This window comes from Triturus cristatus, chromosome 3_1 (assembly GCF_964204655.1).
Source record: "Triturus cristatus chromosome 3_1, aTriCri1.1, whole genome shotgun sequence".
NCBI lineage: Eukaryota > Metazoa > Chordata > Amphibia > Caudata > Salamandridae > Triturus > Triturus cristatus.
The window spans coordinates 1,063,779,387-1,063,801,921 of NC_140583.1; the positions used below are offsets into that span (position 1 = coordinate 1,063,779,387).

A 22,535-nucleotide genomic window follows, 5' to 3' on the forward strand; every position below is an offset into this window, starting at 1 on the left:
GGGTCTAACCCCAAATGCCAGGCTTCAAAGGGGAAGCCGCCTTTGAAGGGCAAATGTGTCGCACTAGAGGAGAGATTGATGCCCCATTGTTTAGGCAGACAGACTGGCACAGGGAGCAGAGAGGGGAAACCAGTTTCCAAACCGTTTCCCTAGGTCGTGCAGCCATGAGGTAGCCAAACTCCAGGGGTGGGAAAGGGCGGTGTCTCGCCTTCTTGGGAGTGGGCAGAATAATGCATCGTGGGATAGCCAAATGACAATCCACAGGAAGTGGTATCAGGTGGGAGGGAGCCTAGTAGCCCATTGGCTACCAACCACACCCTGTCCTAGGGGCTTTTTCCGAGTATAAAGGAGGCCCCTGAGCTCTGATCTTGAAAGACTCGGAAGGACTACCCCGCAGCACTGAGGTACCAGCAAGGAGAAGTTGCACCATTAAAGACTGCACCTGCTGCAACCGGTGGCTAGCGAAGAGGGGCTGTGCCTGCAGTGTCTTGCTCAAGGAGAGGCCATTTACAGAGTCAAGCCAAGACTTCAAGGGCCAGTTGCCTGGCCTCTTGTTCGAAGCACAGGGACAAAACAGCTGAAGAAGCCTACTGGGGCAAGTTGGTAGCTCCAGTCTTCAAGATGCTACTACTGGTGCACTGCAGCAACAAGGACCAAGACTAGACGCACAGAGTTAGAAGAACCTGGGGATGTTGTCTGAGAATTGCTGGGACCCTCAAAAGGCAAGTTATCAACCCCAGAAGGATTGGCCTGTGACAAAAGACAGCAAGCCTAAGGTAGTCCAGTGGCGAATAAACCTCAGCCAGACCATTTTAGTAAATTCAAAGCCAACTCCCAACCAAATAAGATAGGTTTGAGGTATTTAGGGGTGAAAAAGGATTCTCTTGCAGCAGCGCCATCAATTCTCTCGAAGCTGAACCGAAGTATTAAATAATCAAACTGTGTAAATGCAATGGTAAATTGAAGACAAACAATTTCCAGAGCACCAGACAGTTCACTAAATATCCAGTCCTGTAGTCATCCATAGTATGCAGTTTCCTCCTTTTTTAGGTCTTGCGCCTAGCGTTGCAGTGCGCAGACCGGCTTGCACAGCGCGAGACATCCTGTAGGGGGGGTCTGAAAGCTAACCACACGCTCGTGCGTGTGGTTTTGCTATCGCCGGCTGCCATTGGCTTTAGCGTGTTTTCAAAAAAAAAAAAAAAAAGTAAATAAGGCACGCAATTGTGCGAAGGCGGGCGCATGTCCCGCCTTTGCCCCGCCCATTCCCGTTCGGGTCTGTTACGCACAGCAGCATGCGTTCGTTTAAGTTTTTCATGTGAGCTTTGCTGCGTAGCCTAGCCCACCTTATTGGATTGAATTGACGTTCTGCAGCAATGTTAATGTCCATCAGTTTTCTTTTCGACACAAAGCTGTGTTTTTCGGTGTTGAGAGAATGTAGATCGGGGGTAAGATTTCGCTGTATTTTTCGGTATACTATATTCTTGTTCTTCCTGCACTATGAAATATTGACCACATGCCAATGAAGTGTCCGTGTCCCTTCAGGTGTAAATGCCGGTGAAATGGCTGTTGAATGAGGGTAACTAGTTTTGAAGTATTGATCCGTTCGGTGCTGGTGGTCATGGCACTTAGAATGGGTGGACACGGCGTGGAGGCTGGCTTTGTCGGACCAGCTTAGGCGTTCCACATGGACTCCTAGATGACGGGGCTATGGCTGAACAGACAGTTTAGATAACTGCATGCAAATATTGGTAGTGACAAATAGTTATCAATTAGCCATTTCAAAATAACCAAACAATTTGATTTCTCCACACCTTAATTTGTATCTAAAATGCCCAAAAGTCATCAGCATATAGTTAATAATTATCAGATCTTAATATTTCAGTTTATCGCCCCCCCCCCCCTTCATTTTTACCACCACAGACACCTTTCTGTCTGATACTGCTGTGCTATCTAAATGCCCGACCCTTCTGTTGATCGGACAATGGCATACATTGCCATAGTTCTGCCTTTCGTAAACTACATTCTCATTTCTCTTGTTTTATATAGCCGGCATGATGGAACATGTTTGAAATTGAGTCCACTTAAAGAAAAGTGCAACTTTTCCTTTACATTGGCACATATGCTCGTACCGTACACCCGCACTGCCGCTAGAAATTGCAGTCATTGCCATGCTTGATATAGATGCCAACCAAAGAAGTCACAGATGCATATTAATCACGGGACACAGACATTTTACAAACTATTACCGGGTGTGGGCTTTTCCACCTTTAGAACTGAAGGTCTGCTTTCCTCACTATTTTCATTGAAACAACTTACCTTCCCGTGCTGCTTCAGAACATTGCAATATATAAGTATTTGTGAAGTGAACGTTACCCTGGAAGGCTATCGTGGCGCTGACTACCAGGTGTTAATTGTTACCCAACTCAAGGATACTCTATTTGTTGACCTCAGAAAGAGGAAAGGCTAACTGGACCCTGCAGACTTTGAACCTCTGCCATGAGGTCAAACATTGCATCTGCTCAATGAAAACGTTTTTTGTGAACTGGTATGTATGCACTTTTTGACTCCTTTCATGAAGATCTGGACTTCTTTACTGAATTTTATTTTACAAGTCTTGATAATGTGCACCATTCAATAATTTCAGGAGGCCGCTGAGAATGCTGCAGAAAGTATTGCTCATAACTTTAGGCAGGACCACTGGAATTATGCAGGAGGGGCGGTCCAGACTACGCAGCAGGGCTGACTACGTTTTGCGGCAAAGAAAGGCAAATTATATAACGTCATGGTGTTACTTCATAATTATATCATGTTTTCATATTTTGTCACTGTCTGGACAAACGTTTGTTAATTAATTCCAGTTTAGTATCAAAATACAGCAATATTCAAATTGAAGATACCAGTCAACCTTTGCATAGAGCCTTCTACTAATCGGCAACATGTGACACGGTGATCTTATTAATTTTTTATCCATTTGAGCTTGTTAAAGTCTGCACATTATGCACCAGGTGATGGGAAATGTAGAAATTTCATAATGATGTGGAAAACGCTGCAGCCACAGAATCGCATAATTCAGTTAAAGTAAATGTTTTGATATAACCTTTGTTTTGCACCTTTCTTATTACTAAGATCTTTCTTTAGCCAAAGCACTCCTCCACTCTCCTCAAATGATAACATTTTCAAGTACATCTATCAGACCTTCTTTAGTATTTACTTTACATATCTTCATGGCAGTGAAGCGCTGTGCTTTTTGGTACTTTCATTGTTACAGCTTCACTTACTGTGCTGCTTCATAACATTCTATAAAAGTTTGTAAAGAGAGTGTTCGACAAGAGGGGTCGCTTGGCACTGAAAACCAGATGTTTATTCTTCCCCATTTAAGGGTACTAATTTAATTGACCCTAAAGGATGAAATGCTGAATAGACACAGCAGAATCTGAACCTGTCACTATGTGGTCAAACATAGGTCCCTGAAGTGGATGCATTAATCACTTTGTTCTATCGTGTGATCTCTGGGTATTCTTAGTACATCAGTCTAACTTCCCACCTGACAAATTGTTCGTATGCAGTATTTTGGTCAGAGACCACTTCTGATTCTCTCCCATGCCATCATGGTATCCCAAAGCATTCGTTGATCCGCTCCTTTTCCTAATCTAACTTTATCCTTTGCTTGCTCTTTCTTGTAATTCCTGTGCTGGTCACTTTCAGCTCCTTCTTTATTTGGCCTTTTTTGTAGCTTATCTTCATCTATCAGCAATACAGAACTAAATGTCTGCCCACTCCTTCCAGCTTTACACCTCTGAAAATAAGATTACATTTTCTCTTGCTCTCTACATGCTCATTCTCCTCTTTCCTCTGTCTTTTTCCCACCACCAGCTCTACCTCCATATACCCAATTTCGTTACACTGCTTTTATTGTTGATCCTTGAGGTTTTTTTTTCATAGCACACCACCTCTATTGGTTCTTATTGCTGACTTACTCGTACCAGCTTTGAAAATTGTGCTAATTTTATACCTTTAAAGCCAATATATTTCACATTTTTGGTAAGTTTCGACCAGTGTGTTGAGGTCTTTGGCCTTGGGACTATTTTCTTTTTTCCCTGCTCATGTTAAACGTGTATGTTTTGTTTGCAGTTCCTCCTCGCTTGGGTCTGAAATTGAAGAGATACTTGTGCATTTCCGAAAATGTTTGGTGGAAGCGACGTGTTTTAATTTTGTGAATTTGTGCGCAGTGAAAGGCCGCCTTTCTTTTTAATTCTGTTTCATAATTTTTATACTTGGTTACACAATCCACACTAATACGCTCCCGACCATACCATATAATTACTATGAGCATAATTTCACACAACACCACACAATTCCACGCCACACAATTCATTTCCATTTCACACCACATAATTCAACAAACGACATAATTCAACTAAAAAACACAATTAAACACAACACATACATCCAATCCACACCACAGAAGTCCACATCATGCCACAAAATTCAACAGTACACCACATAATTAAACTCCGCTACATACCACTCCACAACACAATATCATGACACATAATTACACTCCATGACACACAATCCCACTCCACATAATTCCAGTACACTCAATACCACATAATTACTATCCACATAATTCCACTGCACACCATGCCACATAATTCCACTATACAAATCTACTCCACACCACACAATTCCACCACACACACAATTCCACAGCTAGCAATTCCAATCCAACTCACATAATTCCACTCCACGCCACATACATAATCTCCACTCCAAACCAAAGCACATGGGTAAAAGGCATTGTCATTCACAACAGCAATAGCTCTAACTCTCACAAATGCGAGACCTATTGCATTGCAAATGCTTGTTTATTTAGTTCCAAAGAAATCTTGGCAGCTGCAAGTAATCATGCAAACAGCCGAAGTAGCCAACACGTGTTTCGTCGATGTGGCAACATTCACCACAGACTTCCTCAGGGCCTCAATCTTTCAAGGATGAGTGAGAGTGCCCGAATTGTTGTAGTTGAATAGACAGTTTTCAACTACAACAGTTCAGGCACTCACACTATACGTATGCCTATTGATTGCAGCACGCAATTTGTTGGGCATAAACTCATGTGCAAATGTAATGAAGTATATGTGGGGAGTATCACTTGGCCTTTACGAAAAAGGATTAGTGAACATTTCAGAGCCATGAAGGATGAGGCCCTGAGGTAGTCTCTGCTAACATCTCAGGATGAGGGAAGAGGATGGAAAACTTGGTAGTCTGACTGAATATGGGTCTGAGTACAATGTCAGTCAGTCGAACTGCCGACTGCTACCACCGAAAAGCAGTCAATGGTTCGACCGCCGAATTACAATGAGATCACCAGGCTGGCAGTCTCCTTAACTCTGTGGCTTGTGCTGTGGCCCAGGAAAAAGGCCGCAGAACAAGCAACTGTGTAAAGGAGCACTTCCAGCCCCTCCATGCACCATGTGGTGCATGGTGGCACTACATGTACCCCCTGGACCTCTTTACAGAGGCCCAGGATGGAAGGGAACCCCAAAATCAGTATCAGACAGCCTTTTCATGGCAATTTCTTTACAAGAAAAGGCAGTCGGAAAGGTTATCGGAATTCCGCCAGCCGTGCCAGCCTCCACACCGCCTCCATTCGGGATTGCGATTTCAACCGCCACCCAACAGGATCACTGATCCTGTCGGAGTGGCGTTCTTCTCCCTGATCATTTAGGGATCTGACCGCCTGGATTGTAATCTGGCGGTCGGATCGAAGGGACGGCGGTCAGATCGCCACAGACGTCCGGTCAATGGTGGGCCGACCAACATTGTAATAAAGCCATAAGTCATAAAGAAGTGAGGTGTCTAGTCTGTATGTAGGATGCCACAGCTGCTAGAATAATACACTAATCTAGCTTTCTGTAGGTGCAGCAGGTAACAAACAATATCCTGCACCACCAACTAAAGTGATTATTTGTTTACTTGAGCAATAATGGAGAAATATTTCCATTTTACGGGGCAGCATACGCACATGGTGGGCTTGCGACCCTCCTGCAGGATTTACATACACCCATGAGACAGTTGTAAGTCACCAAACTCTAAGACCTCAGACACCATATCACTAGGTTCATTTTCCTGTGGCTTGCATATCTGAGCTGTCCCTGCTGTTGAATCAATCAGGAGGAATAGGAATCAATTTTCAGAAGCAAAGAAACCCATGACTCTCACCTATTCTGGTCACTCAAACATGTGAGTGTTAGACGTTATGAAGCAGTGGAGGAAAAGTGCAGGCAAAGAATTCTGATCAATTCAGCCATAGTGCATTGACATGGACTGTCGGAACAAGTACTTTGAAGCAAAGTTTGGGCATTTTGCATTTAAATAGTGGCGAACAGATTTACATTTTTTAAAATATCTAAGGATTGTTCAGACACTTGTTAATGTGCCCTGTTTAGAAGGTGCACAAAAGTGTTCACCCACACAGCTAGAAATGTCACTGGCTATGACCAAATATTGGATTTTTTGGGCTAGTGTTGAATGCGGAGGAGAGGGCCCACCTGGTTCTGAAAAGAGTACACTGCAGTCATGTTGGCTGTCTTTACCATGTCTGTTTTGCTCTGCACGTAGGCGTAAAATGATGTGAGGGACAATTGAAAAGCTGTCAACTCCCGGAAATTGATGAGATGTGCCTGCTTTTCTCAAGTCTGAACAGTCATGTGGTTGAGATGTGCTTTCCACCCCATAAGTGAAGAGTCTGTGGTAATGGTCACCTGCAGACGAGGTACAGAACTGGCCTGCTCTACAACATGTACTTATTAGACCAGCAGAGATTGGGCTGAATTCTAGGCTCTACCAACACCGATATTGAATCTCTGCTTGTAACCATTTCATAGCTAGATACTCTCAACAATGGATGCAGTCTTCCATGAGGCACTACTGCAATACTGCAGCCATCACTTTTTGGAGATGGAGGCAATCCTGAGGTAACCACCTCTACCTTTGCCACAATAGTCTGCTGCTTGTGAAACCTCGCTTTAGGGGCTGCAGGGCATACATGGCTTTTGCAGTGTTGGTATTTTATCTTTTCCAACATGCCATCTGCCTTGAAGTCAAGGAGATGCTCTTCATCAAGGAGGCACATTTATGAGGTGCGGATGCACCTCAGGTCAGAAACCCAACAGCCTAAGCCATGTGTGTTGGTGGTGGAGGATTATGCTGGTATTCACCTCCCAATAGGCTGTGTCCGCTGCATCAAGGGCACAGTGGATGCGGCATTAGAGATCTTGCTCGCTCTCAATAAATATTTATCTCTTTTGTGCAACACCACTGGCAGATGCTTCAGTTTCTGCACCATTGCCTTCCTCTCATATTGAGAAAGGAGTATGATCGAACTGGCGATCCCAAATCCGTCCCTCCTCAAGCTCAATGCCCAGGGACATTCACGCCTAGTGTGTAGATCTTTTTAATCTCCTGGTCGAGAAGAAGGCCGCCCTTTGTGGGCGCTGGAACAGGCAGTCTTTCGTTACAACCAAGGATTACAGTGGTAGACAGGGTAATCTGGAGAAGATGTATACATTTTCTTGACCCTGTAGACAACCACTCAGACCATCACTGACTGAAATTTTCAGTGGCACACTTAATCAGGCTTTTAAGTGGGTAAGTACTAGACAGACCTTTCAGTTTTGAAAGTGTCTCCACCAGGAAGCCCTCTTCATTCTCTACGACATGGAGCTTCATGTTGTGGTTATCTGCTGTCTTTTATTTCACTGCATAGTATGCCGTAGTGTCGGGCTGGGAGAGGGTGGCAGAGAGAGTGATGCATTGAACACAGTGTTCCAGGCTACTGTCCTCTTTTAGGTCCACATTATAATCCTGCAACAGATCACATCCCTCCTAGATGAGTAATGATGGTTCTAAGGGTCATAAAGACTCCCCAGCTAGGAATGTGTATAGTACGAGTACACAGACTCCTGAGGTGACACTGATGGTGCAGGTGCTTGTGATAGAGTTTGGGGAGAGTGTGGAGGCGGGTGTGGTATAGGGCCGATAGCCTTATCCTTCCACCTCTTTGGAATTAAAGCAAAGGTTCGCTTGTGCACTGCCTGCCCCTTCTTAGCGCCCACGTAGCCAACAAAGAGTTGGTCGTCCACCTGGAACTGTTTCGTGCGGTCCAGATAGAAGGACAGCGCTCGTTTTGGGTCCAGACGGTGGAGCCTCTCTTCCTCTTTCGAGGGATGCGGAGGCGGAAAGAAGGTGGGCAGTGTAACAGACTGGCCGATGTGAAAAGCAGTTACCACCTTAGGGAGAAAGGAAGGACAAGTCCTGAGAACAACCTTGTCTGAATGGACAGAAAGGAAAGGAGGCTTAGAAGATAGAGCCTGGAGCTCACTCACCCGTCTAGCAGAGGTGATGGCAACCAGGAAAGAAGTCTTAATAGTCAGAAGACGAAGAGGACAATTATGAAGTGGCTCAAAGGGAGCGCACATCAGATAGGTTAACACCAGGTTCAAATCCCACGGAGGCATTACGAAAGGGACAGGAGGTACATATGAGCAATGCCTTTAAAGAATCGAGCAACAAGAGGGGATTTGAAAAGAGAAGGCTGATCAGGAAGCCGTAAGAAAGCAGAAATAGCTGAAAAATATCCCTTGAGGGTGCCCAGAGCAGAGCCCTGCTGGGCCAGGGAAAGAAGAAAGAGGAGAACCTCAGAAAGAGGGGCGGAAAGGGGATCCACAGCCTTTGCTGTGCACCATGCCACAAATTTGTTCCACCTGCAGGCGTATACCGTTTTAGTGGAGGGACGCCTGGCTGCCAGAATGACATCACAGACTTCAGGAGGCAAGTCAAATGGCATCAACTGTTGCCGCTCAATCTCCACGCATGGAGGTGGAGGCTGGACAGGTTCGGGTGGAGGACCGTACCCTGCTGCTGCGACAGAAGGTCCTCCTGAAGAGGCAGTCGAATCGGGGGATCGAGTGATAGACTGAGTAGCTCGGGATACCAGCATCTTCGTGTTCAATCCGGAGCCACAAGGATGACTTGGGCCCAGTCGCGCCTGATCTTCTTCAGCACTCTGGGCAGAAGTGGTATAGGCAGAAAGGCGTACAACAGACCGCAACTCCACTCGCGACGAAAAGAGTCTGCGAGCGAGTGCCGCCTTGGAAATTCCAACGTGCAGAACTGACGACATTGCACGTTCTCTTCGGTGGCGAATAGATCTAACCAAGGCTCTCCCCACTGCCGAAAGAGTCCTTGCGCCACGTCAGTTCAGACGCCATTCGTGATCCATCATGCACCGGCGGCTGAGTTCGTCCGCCCTGGAGTTCAGAGAGCCTGCCAGGTGTTGAACCACCAGGGTGATGCCCTGATGTTCCAGCCATGTCCAGAGGCGCAGAACCTCCTGACAAAGGGTCCACGACCCCACCCCGCCCTGTTTGTTGCAATACCACATGGCGGTGGTGTTGTCCGTGAACACCTGCACTACACAGTGCAAGTTGGATCGCCCGCAGCTCCAATAGGTTGATATGGAGCCGGGACTCCGCCGGAGACCAGAGGCCTCTGATCTCCGCCTCTCCCATGTGGCCCCCCCATTTCAGGAGGAACGCATCAGTCACCACTACGTGCTCCGGTTGGGGTAGGGAGAGGGATCTGCCACTGACCCAATCGCGGTTTGTGAGCCACCACTGCAACTGTCTTGCAGTGCCCTCTGAGATCAAGACATGGTCGGACAGGTTGCCCCGATGCTGGGCCCACTGCAGAGCCCGCATCCGCCACCTGGCGTGATGTACCAGCAGGATGCAGGAGGCCATCATACCAAATAGCCGCAGCACCAACCGGACCGAAACCCGGGATAAAGGCTGAAAGATCGGAATCAGAGCCGGAATATCCCGAACCCGCTGTTCCGGAGGCTAGACCAGGAACTGCGCCGAGTCCAGAACCGCTTCGATGAAAAGGAGCTTCTGGGAGGGACTCAGATGCGATTTCGGCACGTTGATGGAAAACCCCAGCAAATGCAGGAGGTCGGCCATAGTCTGGAGTTGGGAGACGACTGCCTGGGGCGAGCCCGCCTTCAACAACCAGTCGTTGAGATAGGGGAAGACTGGAACCCCTTATCTGCACAGATGAGCTGCGACCACCGCCATCACTTTCGTGAACACCCGAGGAGCACTGGTGAGGCCAAAGGGGAGCACGGTAAACTGAAAATGCTCGTGGCCTACCGTGAACCGCAGGTAACGCCGGTGGGCCGGCAGGACGGGGATGTGGAAATAAGCGTTCTGCAAGTCCAACGCTACCATCCAGTCTCCAGGGTCTAGGGCAGCCAGAACCTGAGCTAAGGTGAGCATCTTGAACTCCTCCTTCCGGAGGAAGGCGTTGACGATCCTGAGGTCCAAGATAGGGCATAGGCCCACTTTGCCCTTCTTGGGAACCAGAAAGTAGTGGGAATAACAACCCCGACCTACATCTGGGCCAGGAACGCGCTCGATGGCCCCCTTGGCCAAGAGGGCCATAACTTAACCTGCAGAAGTTGCAAGTGATCCCCCGACATGGGTGGTACTGCGGTGGCATGGCTGGAGGGGTCGCCTCGAAGGGAAGGGAGTAGCCTCCTTCGGACGATTTGCAGCACCCACCTGTCCGATGTGATGGCACGCCAGTGGAGCAGGTGATGGCGAACTGCCTCCCACTGGCGTTGAATGGGCCTGAAAGCTCGGACTCGGAAGGCTTTGAGGCAGATGCTGCTGGGGTAGATGTGGGCTGACCGGTTCTCTGTCCCCCCCGCTCCGCCTCGGTGGAATCCATGTCCGCGTTGAGGCCGATTCTGCGGCCTGTGGCTAGATGGACATGAGAGGGTGCCCCTTCCTTGGCCACGAAAGGGGCGAAAAGCGGAAGTTTGCGGGCACGGGCCGAGAGGCCCAAGGACTCGGCCGTAGCCCTGGAGTCCTTAAAGCGTTCCAGTGCACTATCCGCTTTGTCGCCAAATAGGCGATGGCCATGTCCATGAGGGTGCTCTGGACATCCCCGGAGAAATTCGTGGACCTTAGCCAGGCGTGGCGACGAATCGTTACCGTGATCGCAATTGCCCTACCCATCGAGTCCGTTGTGTCAAGCCCACATCGTATTTAGTAACGTGCTGCATCCCGCCCCTCAGCAAGAGCCTGGGTGAGACGTGTCTGGGCCTCCTCCGGACACCGGGGCAGCACATCCGCCACCGTATCCCACAAAGAGTGGGTGTAACGGTCCAAAAGGCACGCGGTGTTGATAGACCGCAACCCCAAACTAAGGGAGGAGAACAATTTCTTTCCAAACTGTTCCAACCTTTTAGATTCCCGATCCGGGGGAGCGGACGGGAAGGCGGTCTGGGAGGTAGAGGCCTGGATAACCAGGCTCTTCGGCGTGGGGTGCACCGACAGAAAGCTGGGGGGAGAGGGGGGGTGGGGGGGGGGCGGGGTCGCCCGGTGCAGGGCGTTGACGCCGGGCTACGTTCCGGTACACAGGAGGGACTGTGGAGGGCTTGGACCAGGTGCCCATCAGAACGTCAGTCAGTGCTTCATTGAACTGCAGCTGAGGCTCCGAGGAGCTTACCGGCGATTGAAGCACTTCAGTGAGGAGGTTAGTCCTCATGGCCACTGCAGGGAGCTCTAGCTGAAGAGCCTCGGCAGCCCTGCGCGGCACCACAGAATAGGTAGCCCCCTCCTCCGTAGCCACGGAAGGAGGAAAGATGAAGCCAGTGTCAGGGGAGGTGTCAAAACCACTGGCATCCCCCAGCTCTTCTGCCCAGTCCTGAGATAACTGGCACTGCTGTGCCAGAGGGTCCTCCCAGTCGTCCCCGTCATCCGACTCCTGGTAGACAGGTGGAAAGGTCGGAACCAGGCGGTAGATGAATCTGTCATCCACCGGCACTGGATACGGCGCCAGGCGGCGCCGCTCCGACACCGGGCCCGGACCGGGACTAAACCTGGGGACGACGTCGTCCAAAGACGGCGCCGGGGGCGGCACCGGCAGAGGGGTCGTAAGGTCGACCGGGATCTAGGCCTGGATCCCCAGGAGGCCTGCGGCGTCGGGGCGGGAGCCGCTGGCTCACTAGGCCCCCCAGTCATACCTGCGGGGCTCGAAGGCATGCCGCCAGGCCTCGACGGTGGAGCGAGACTCCTCATGGCCACGAGGAAGTCTCGGATCTCCGTCGGATTCGCTTCGGGCCCAGGGACCGGAGGGTATGGGACCGGACGCGACTCTTGCGGCGCCAACGGAGCTGCGCGTGTGGTGCCACCCACAGCCGAGTCGCGCGAGGGGAGTCAGCAGAGCTATGCTGTCTCTTCGACTTCTTGCTGTGCCTCGACTTACCGGAATGCGAGGACTTGGACCCCGACGAGCGGTGATGGCTGCGGCTCCGCGACCGGTCCCTCGACCTCCTCCTCGACCAGGACCTTGAGCGGCGCGGAGCCAACTGCCGGATCTCGAGCAGCTTGCGGGACCGCTTTCGCCTAGCCTTCGAGGTCAAGGCCCGGCAGTCAAGGCACGACTCGGCATCGTGGTCAGCCCCAAGACAGTAGAGACACCGGCGGTGGTGATCCGTGACCGACATCAGGCGGTGACAGGCATTGCACAGCTTTAACCCGGGCATCCCTACCGGCACCTGGAGTCGAGGTCGACTCAAAATAGTAACCAAAAAAGTTCAAAAAGTTAAGTCAAAAAGTGACTAAAAGGGTAAGCTCTTCCTGGATCTGCGCGTACTGGTGCGGAAAAAAAAAAAAAAAATAAATAAAAATAAAAAAATAAAGAATAACTGGCGTCACCTTGCGAGGGCGGCGTCTAAGTACTTAGACGACGTCATCCCGGCGATCACGACGCCGACGACGGACGCGGAGCCGCAGACGCCTAGTGACGCGCAAGGGTATTGCGGACGAAAAATCTTTCCGGATCCAGCCTGACGCCTGGGGATATTCTAAGGTAAGGAATCTAACTAACGTGTTTTTCAGATTAACAGTTACAATTCCTCAGATATCTGCTTTTTGAAAGGGAGTCCGTTTCTTGGCAGATGTTTGCTGTGATGTGTAGGATACCTACACAGGTGGTGGCTGAGCAAGGATCTGCCATGTGGAGGGGACTTAATATTTTACAGTGCCTTATGTCAGGGATCTCTAAAAGCTAAACAAAGCTTTTCGGCTAACTAGACTCTGCACTTAGCAAAATGTTTTTTTTTTAAAAATACAGCCAGTTTCTGCCTCGAGGAAGATTTAGACTATGAAGGTGGGTGATGGGAGACTCCTGGTCGATTCACCTAATGCAGAGGTTTAGAGCCCCTTGGTAGAGGCTTTTCCGGGGCCGAAGTGGTGTTCTGATGCCAATAGAATCTAGTGCCAGAAGTTGGACCTGAAGATCGATGCTGTGTGTGGCTCTGGGCGTTAGACACCCTCAGGAGCTTGAAACACTTTATGTCGGTTCTTAGGGACTGGTGGCTCTGGGTGTGGTCCTTTTTGAGGGACAAGAGGTTACGTGCAGGCTCCTCCTTGACAGAGTGTTCTGAGGAGAGGGCATCATGTTCTTTCTGTGCATCCGACATATCCATTGGCCCTTTATCAGAGCCCAAATTGCAGCAGGCAGATAAATAGGGTCTCAACTATGCATCATGTAGCAAACCCAGCAGCATTCTCTGCAATACCCGATCAACTTTTTCAATGCCTGGCAAGCTGAGCAGGTCAACTACTCATGACAGACAAAGGTCAGACCTAGTGGTTTTCAGACCAGGGTTATCTGATGTTACACTTTTGGCAGAACTGGAAAGGCATATTATCCATACCCTTCCTTCATCAACGTTTATTCTTGTTACGAACAGAGTCATGGAATGGAACCGCTTAGATGCAGTTTGTGACCAAATCAACAGGTTTACTAATGCACCTCTCGATGACTCTTCCAATAACAGATCAGGTGACTAGAACTGAACCCACACAAAAGTTGCTGATGTTCCCGGGGCTTGAGTCTAACATTGTGGGTCCCGGAATGAGTCACGAGATAGTGACCAAAGACTTCTCTAGAGAAAAACAAAATACAAATATCCACATTCAACACTAGATGGCAGGGTATGCAGAGCATATGACCTACAGCAGCACATGCTACAAACATGATTTCTTCATTAGAGAAACCAGATGTATTGTTCACGACTAAGGCCCGTTTGAATCGCAGCAACACTTCTATCCTACCTGATCTGTTTCCCACATACTATTGCACCATAACGGAACCAGTAAGGAAGGTTGTGATACAAGCCATTTCTTTAAATGTTGTCCTTATTCCTGTACCCCACAACACCTCCTTCCTGCCAAGAATGGCAATATCTGGCTGCTGCATGTCACTTTACCAAAGAAAGAAGAACCCTCTGGGTACTTTATCATCCACCTAGTTAAAATACATTTTTTAATCCTTTATACACCTTTGAACTGTTAACCCCATTGATTGTTTGCTTCGTCTTTTAAGAGACTTTAATATCTATCAAGATGCTGTTTCGGACACCTTAAATGAAACTTATGGGCTACCTTATCTTAATTTATCAGTTACAGTGCTTAGGCACATAAAGAGGCATTCCCTCTAGGTCACTGTTCTGGGAAAACATCCTTGAGCTGCGGTAATCCATTATGTATGTAATCTTCATCTTCTTTTCAAACTAATCATAACTACCTACACTGGAATGGGTGCCACCTCTTAATCTCTGGGGAAAAAATGCACTTTATTAAGGAATGCAAAATGAAAGCACCCCTTTTCACATTCTTAGATGGCATGACTACTGTGAATCTCTGAAGCCATCTATGGCCCATATGCTTCTAATCTAGAATAAGGACACTTGAGACTATAATAACCACCACGCATAAAACATGTGCGCACTCTGAGCACCACATAGTTCACTGCAGAGTTAAAATATGTGAAACAATACACATCCGGGTTCAAAACAAAAGTTCTTTAAAAAACATGCCCCTCAAAGAAGAATATCAAACCTTTTAGGAATTCATAGTCCTAGACTTTAGTACTGGGGTCACTGTAGCTACTTTTAATCTATCTGCTGTCTATGCAAGGTGTACTACTGGATTTCGGTAGAGAGGTAGTCTACTGTGCCTCGATTGTTCCCCCCTTGTCTAGGTAACAGTCAATGTCAGGCATGTCAACTCTGCCACTTACTTTAGGTCAACAATCTGGACTGAGAAGCCCTACAAGGATCTTCCACTTCATACTCTTCAGGGAGAGGCAGCTTTACATACAGTCTTGTGCAGTTAACACCCAGGTTTACATTTGATGCTCTGCTGACCTCTTTTGTCTGGTTAAGAACTTAAACTCCTAGGGTAAATCTAGATCTGGATGCCATGCAACTGTTCCCAGATCAATGCTACTAAACAGAGCGGACCCCATTATTTTGGGGCAGGAATGGAGACCTTCATTGGGATTTATGGTGTCTCCTAAAATATTTATTCAACCTCTTCAAACAACTGAGAAGGACAAAAGCCTTGGCTTCAGATTTGATTTTCAGCAACATGGGTTAGTGGTGAGCAACTCTTAATTCCATCTCAAAACAAGCATAACCCATTTGGTCATTAATTTTAGAGAAAAACAAGATACCAAGAAGGAAAAAACACACTAGTTTATCAGCTTCATCAATTCCCAGATGGATTACTGCAAGGTCTTGAATGCTGGACTCCAACAATCTCTTATGCATCTGCTACAGATGTATTTTTTACAGCAATCACCGGCCTTTGAAAATATGATCTTGACACCACCACTCGAAGAGCATTACATCAGCTGCGAATGGTGAACCACAACTTCATTAAAATACTTGCCTAAAAAATGCCTCAACCATCAGCCCGCCAGTATCTGGTCTCTAGACTCTGGTCTAACATCTAAGTAGGAATCTTAAGAAGGAAACCAATTAACTGTTTTAACTCACTATGCGGTTATTTATTTGTATAATCAATACCAAGAGAGCCAGCTGGGTTATAGGCACTTTGGGCCAGATGCATCAAGCAGATTTTGCCTTCGCAAACGGCCGATTCTGTGCAAATGCAAAAAATGCCCTTCGAATGCAGGAAACCTAATTTTGCGATTCGGTAACCTGTTAACGAATCGCAAAATGGGTTTGCGATTTGCAATTAGAAAGGGGCGGGTTTAGTGCGTCCCTTCCTAATACCGATTCCATCGGTATGCATGAATGTTTTGTGACCGAAATGCGGTCGCAAAACATTTGCATTTTACCACCTAGTTCAAGTAGGTGGTAACCAATTCGCAGATATGAATGTTTCTAAATGCATTTTCTAAGAGCAGACAGTGGTCCCACGGACCACTGCCTGCTCTTAGAAAACGAAAGGAAAAGTTTTAATTTTCTCTTTTGTAAAGCATCCTGTTTTCATTTAAGGAAAACAGGCTGCTTTAACAAAAAAAACAACAAAAAGGAAAAATGAAAGATTGCTTTATTTTAAAAGCAATCACGGACATGGTGGTCTGCTGACCACAGCAGGCCACCATCCTCGTGATTTTTTAAGTTTCCTAAGGGGGAGGGGTCGCAAATTGCGACCTGGCTCATTAATATTCATGAGGTAGGTCTTTTGTGATCCCCTAGGAATCACAGAAAGTGTTGAACACACTCATGCATTCAGTTTAGCGATTTTCCAATTGCGAATCGTACAAATTAGCAATTAGGAAATCACAAAATGGTTTGTTGATGCATCTGGCCCTTTATAAAGGCACCAGTCAGCAGCCACTGGAGGCTGAAAAGCACATAAGATCGACAAGAATTCATAGAAACCTTGTTGGTGAAGAAGCTGTAAACTTAAGGATTCAGTATCAATTTCAGCAACTGTTTATCATTGCAGATTAAAGAGAAGAAAGGCTGCTGATCTTCGATTCACATATATATATATATTCACTTAAAAAACCATAGGTTTCACACATGTTATAGGTGGATATTTCACTCGTAAAAAACCAATGAAATTCCCCCGTTATAGTTAGTTCAGATAACTATAACTCGCGCGACCGCAATCCACTGCTGATGACGTTACATATTACATCACTCATGACATGGTCAGTGGCATCACTCATGACATCATCCTTGTGATAGAGTGGCAGCCGCGCGAGTTATAGTTATCTGAACTAACTATAACGGGGGAATTTCATTGTTTTTTTACGAGTGAAATGTCCACCTAACTATAACGTGTGAAACCTATGGTTTTTTAAGTGAATTTGCAAGGTTTTTTAAATGCTAATTCCTAACTATAACGTGTGTGAAACCTATGGTTTTTTCAGTGAATTTGTACGTTTTTTTAAATGCTAAGTTATGCATGTATTATTTATTTATTTTTTTGTTTTTCACCGTGCGCACACGGTGCGCGCGCCCCCGCGATTTAAAAAAAAAAAAAAAAAAAAAAAATGTTTTTTTTCTGCCTTCGGGGTCCTTCAGGGACCCCCTGACAAAGGCTAGGGGGTCAGGAACTCTCTACCCTGCCCCCTTTTCACGTTCGCCACCTTCCTTTTTCACTCTCGCACTGAAAACAAACAAAATGGCAGCCGACACTTCCTGATTTCGACCGATTCGAACGTTGACTAACATGTAACCACCAATCAGAATTACGCTCGCGCACGTTAGGGTGCTCGCACGGTGCGCGGCTATAGATATGTATGTGCTTTTAACTGCAATTTTCTCAGGAACTACTGAACAGATTGACTCCATATATGCAAAAGGCACATCCCTGAGCTGAGGACTACCGCTGCCAAATTTCAAGTAATTCTGTTCAGCCGTTCGGGCTGTACCTTGGACTAAAGGTCCCTATGGAAAATTGCATGGGGAAAACGCGTTTTGAGACCCCCCCCCTTTTTTTCTCAGCCCCCGCTTGACGAATCCCCCCCGAGACTTTCAGGGTAGGAGCGGAGCGCCCCACCTATTTTGAAAATTTTGCGAGGATTCGTCAACCGGTGCCAAAGTTATTCCAAATAGAATGTTGCGGATTTCCTATGGAAACACGGTCCTAGCTATAACTATCTACTGGCGACTGCCAGTAGATAATTAGAGGTCAAAGGCTACAATCTCACTCTTAACTGCATGACAATACAGAAATTTTATAGAAAAGCTATGTACAGGGAATAAACACACATTATATAGAAAAGCTACGTACAGTGAATAAACACACATTATACACACAATCACACACACAAACAAAAAGACTCTACAGTTCACACTGTTCTTGGAAACCCCCACACAAAAAAGGCAGTTGTAGGGTTGGAGCACCACTGGCAACATCAAGAGACTATGTAAAAAAAAAAAAAAAAATTGAAAAACCATAAAGCCACTGTTAAATAGGTTCAACCGCTTGCTGCTTCATTGAGCTCATCGAGGTAATTAGCAATAAGTCATGAGGGGGGCGGGGGCTTTACCCTCCTGTAGCAACCATAGCTAAAATTTAACTTGTTTTTATGCAGTGAAGCCAGCTATGGTTCCTTCAATGGCATATCTTTTTTTTTTTTTGTAAGGATTGCTAATTAATGATCTAAAACATCTACACAGTCCATCAGCGGAAGCTACTGGAAGTGTATTTTGGGTGTTTTAAGGATAGAATGCACCCTGTTAACCAGCACCCGATGTACATCGAGCCCACGAGGGGTGGGGTGGGGATCATTGTCCATTACCAGTACCCAGAGTACCTGGCGGGCAGGGTCAGCCATAACCAGGACCCAGAATCCCTGCCCAAGTAATTGCTGCCAAGCATTGCTTGTAATAGGCAGAACCTTCCAAAATAACCAGTAGCCAGCTCTGCTGCCATATTAAATCATATGCAAATGTGCAGTGTCCATCTTTACAGAGCACAGCCTTCAATTCAAACACATCCACTGATCTGGAACCATGCCCCAGTAATAGTTTCTAATAAGCTTAAGACATGGCTTTACACTGTGGCCCTGTTCAGAGAACTTATCGTATTTGCCTTTGAGGATGCTCTTTTCCAGGAGCTTCTATGGTCTTTCTGGCAAACTATGTGTTAAATGGTTTTATATTAAAAAAATGTATATAGTGGTGTGCAAACTGTTTTTTGAATATAGAGTCATCATTTAGACCCCAACAACCACCCCAACGTGTGGGAAAAGGGACATTTCTGCCCTTTGGGTGTACACCACTAAATGATGGTGCTATAAAACGTCTGTACCGCTATCTCAGAAGGTGCTATCGAATTAAGCTCTTTAGGTTGTTTCAAATTTCATTTTCACTGTTCTTCATTTTGCTGTTGAACTTAAAAGGTCTATAATCTTCAAATCCAGTTTGGAATGGAAAATGGCTATTACGTGTTATTAAATCAATCAGTACTTGTAGAGGCCAGCTTGTCACCTGTGAGGGTATACAGGCTCTGGGTTGCGGGGTTTAGTCGAACAGCCAAGTCTGGAGTTTCTTCCTGAAGGCCTTCAGCCAGGGTGATGTTTGCCAAGTCCTGGAATGCCCTCACTCTCCACCTGCAGAGAGGTGGGAGAAGGAATGGCCTCCGCTGTGGCTATGGTGGATGCTCGGGGTCTGTGCAAGGGAGGCGGAGCGACGTTTTCTGTATGGTTGGTGAAGTTCAAGTGGTGGTAAATGTATGCTGGTACTTTGTCGTGGAGGATTTTCTGGGTGTGAGTCAGTAGTTTGAATTGGCATCTTGTCTGGACGGGAAGCCAGTGCAGGTTACTCAGGTGTTGGGTGATGTGGGTCTTTCTGGGCAGGTAGAGGATCCGTCTGGTCACTGAATTCTTTACCGTCAGGAGCCTTCTTACAAGTTCGGTTATGGTTCTTGTGTACAGTGCATTCCCATAGTTCAGACAGCAGGTAATTAGGGCTGCGTAGCGGTTTTTCTCGTACTTAGGTTATTAGTGTCAAACAATAATTAAGTGCAAAATCCTCACCACGTCTTTAAGCTGCAACTACCCTAACAGTTGTTGGTTTGAACGGCCACAATCACAATAAGAACGCTCAGAAACAATGAGTGGTGCAGTGGCCCACAAGTCCCTGAGCCACACTAGTAAACAGCTCCCCACTAGAAAATGGACCAGTTCTATTAACTCCCAAAGAACTTAAAGAATCACTGCTATAACAATAACAATCTTATACTCAAAGCTGTTAAAGGCAGGTGTTGGCCGTTGTCTGTCATTTCAGGTTGAATGGATGATATCCAAGCATGCTATGCAGAGGTTGGTTACACAAGTCTTATAACAAGCACCTTCAATGATGTGGTCAGTTGGACATAAACCACATTTCGCAAACATACACACTAGCCGTTGGTGTACCTATTGAAGCTTGGTAAGTAATAGGTTACATTTTAGAAAAACATGGTAGACATAGCTGAACTGCTTTGCACAATAGACTTGCAATTTACTAGGCTAGAACTCTGTAAACCGGTAACCTCCGTTTAAATCGCACCAACAGAACAACAGCTAAAAGTCACCTTTATACAGATTTAGCAGTTTCTAAAGTCAACCTCTAAGTCCCCATCAACAACACTTACTTGTTAATGTACTCTCTTCTTCTGGTTTCTCTTCCACAAAAGTTTCAAACACAGACTCCACCTGTTGTTAAAGGTAGAGAATCAAATGCGTGAGATGCACACAATTCAGTATCGCTTATAAACAAAGAGATGCCACGTTCCCATTTAGTATTACTATCTACATGCAATTTCAGATCCTCTTTGCAATCCTCCTTTAGAGTCACTGAATCCCAAGCCCAGTTTTTTGCAGTGTCCTGAAGTTGAGCAGGTGCACATGCATCCATTCAGAGACATTTTAGACAGCGAATTCTCACAAAGTACTCTGTTCATGAGCGACAGGACCCCTCCCTTTAAGCTGGAATCCACTTGCATTGGTAAATGACTGCAAGCCCTTACCCGGTCCAAGTTCAGAACACCGCTCTCGTCCATGTTGAAGTGAGCCTTGATTCCCTTGGACTCATAGTCTGGGTGCTTCTCAAAGCTTTCACCTACTCCCATTAGCTTAACAGTAGTAAGGTTCACTGATCCAAAAACACTGAAGTTAGAAAAAAATAAAAAAATACATGAAAGCCGATTTTACTAATAAAGCCAGAAGAAAATTCAATACTTAACATATACTAAAATATATATCGATATCTAGATGCGCTGATAAGACTTGTTTGTGAAATAGATCCCTGGTGAATAATGTAGTAGTAGTAATTAATTTCAAGTCGCCATTCAACGTATTTGTCCTTGAAATAAGACAGTAAATTATCAAATGTGCATCCGATGCGAAATTCTATTTTTGTCGATGATGTAACATTGAGAAGTATGTGTGTATATTAAATATACATTTAGCAAAGCTGGTTGCATCCACCCTACAGAGACTGTGCATGCCCCGGGTGCAAGAGCCCATTACCAATGTAGGAACGTTGCATTCTTTGTATTCAAAGCACAAAACGCTCGCACTCCAGGAGTCGGCTTGAAAAATAGGTGATTTATTACAGGCAACACGTTTCGACCAAGCAGTCTTCGTCACATCCTAGGTTGCTCATGTGTGTCACTTCCATTAAGGGAAACAAACATAAAATGACAACCCGGGTAAGTGCATACATGGAAAGCGAGAACAGACTCCCCTGGATTTTAAACACAGACAAATCTGAGTAGAAAGAGGAAAACCTTCTACATACCAATGTTTTTTGCATTACAAATTAATACATGTCAACGTGTCCCTGTTATATTCTGCGAACAGACAGTGCTAAAAAGTGTTCTCAAACAATAACATTATTATTGTATGTCATACAGAGAATAAATACAATGAGATACAAAAACAGGAACATATTCAATCCCCTTTCAGACACTGTTCCTGCACACTGAAAATATCACATGATGAGTGCTACAGGTCGTACTCTTAATTCCATCAACTCCATATTTGATCAGATACTGCTAGACATTGAAACAGACAGGTCAGTATTTATCGAACCCGGGGAAGGGCTTGCTAATCCACAATCAAGGTTATGCGACCAATTCACGAGTGACGACTCAGCCTGTACCGGCATGCTAGCTAGATTGCAAAAATAGTGTGCAACTGCTTGCAATCTTGACAAAGTCAACTGAATACCATCATACATTCAGTTACAAAATGGAAGTGTCATGTTACCATGCCCAAACCTGTTATCTTATAACATGGTCATGTGATTTCCCCAACCCCCATAACCCCCTCCGGCCACAAAAGTCCCAGTCCTGATTTATGTCAAAGCTAGTGACAGACCCCAGATTCCTAGTGCAGCTCAACCCATCCTGTAGAGATAAGCATACATGAATACAAATCTATGATCACATCCTATGTTTACTAGTTGGTCACACAGTAAATACCCATCTGTCGAGAGGAATACAACAGCACAAGGCCCTTGCCCACTAGTCCCTCAACAAAACTTGTGGTGCAAAAAAGAAAAACCTCAACCAGAAGGACAGGACAGTACAATCAGTAAAAACAGATATTAATGGGAAGCAGTAAGGGCTGTGGTTTCCGGATAAGACAGGAACATGATCGGACACTCACTCAATATGTACGAACAGTTCTTCGTCCTAATT

The 22,535-nt window shown here is 46.2% G+C and overlaps 1 protein-coding gene across 4 annotated transcripts in view; it reads right to left on the reverse strand.

The window, feature by feature from the left end:
• HYOU1 (hypoxia up-regulated 1) overlaps positions 1 to 22,535 on the reverse strand; it is a 210,247-nt gene that overhangs the window by 117,124 nt on the left and 70,588 nt on the right. For all 4 annotated transcript variants that reach the window (XR_014978996.1, XR_014978997.1, XM_085645895.1 and 1 more), the window contains exons 14-15: positions 20,859 to 20,997; positions 20,484 to 20,544 (exon numbers count right to left, since the gene is read on the reverse strand). Coding sequence is in view for 2 of the 4 variants with exons in the window: in XM_085645895.1 (XP_085502021.1) it covers positions 20,484 to 20,544; positions 20,859 to 20,997 (200 nt within the window). In the remaining 2 variants the exon portion in view is untranslated. The remainder of the gene's footprint in view (positions 1 to 20,483; positions 20,545 to 20,858; positions 20,998 to 22,535) is intronic.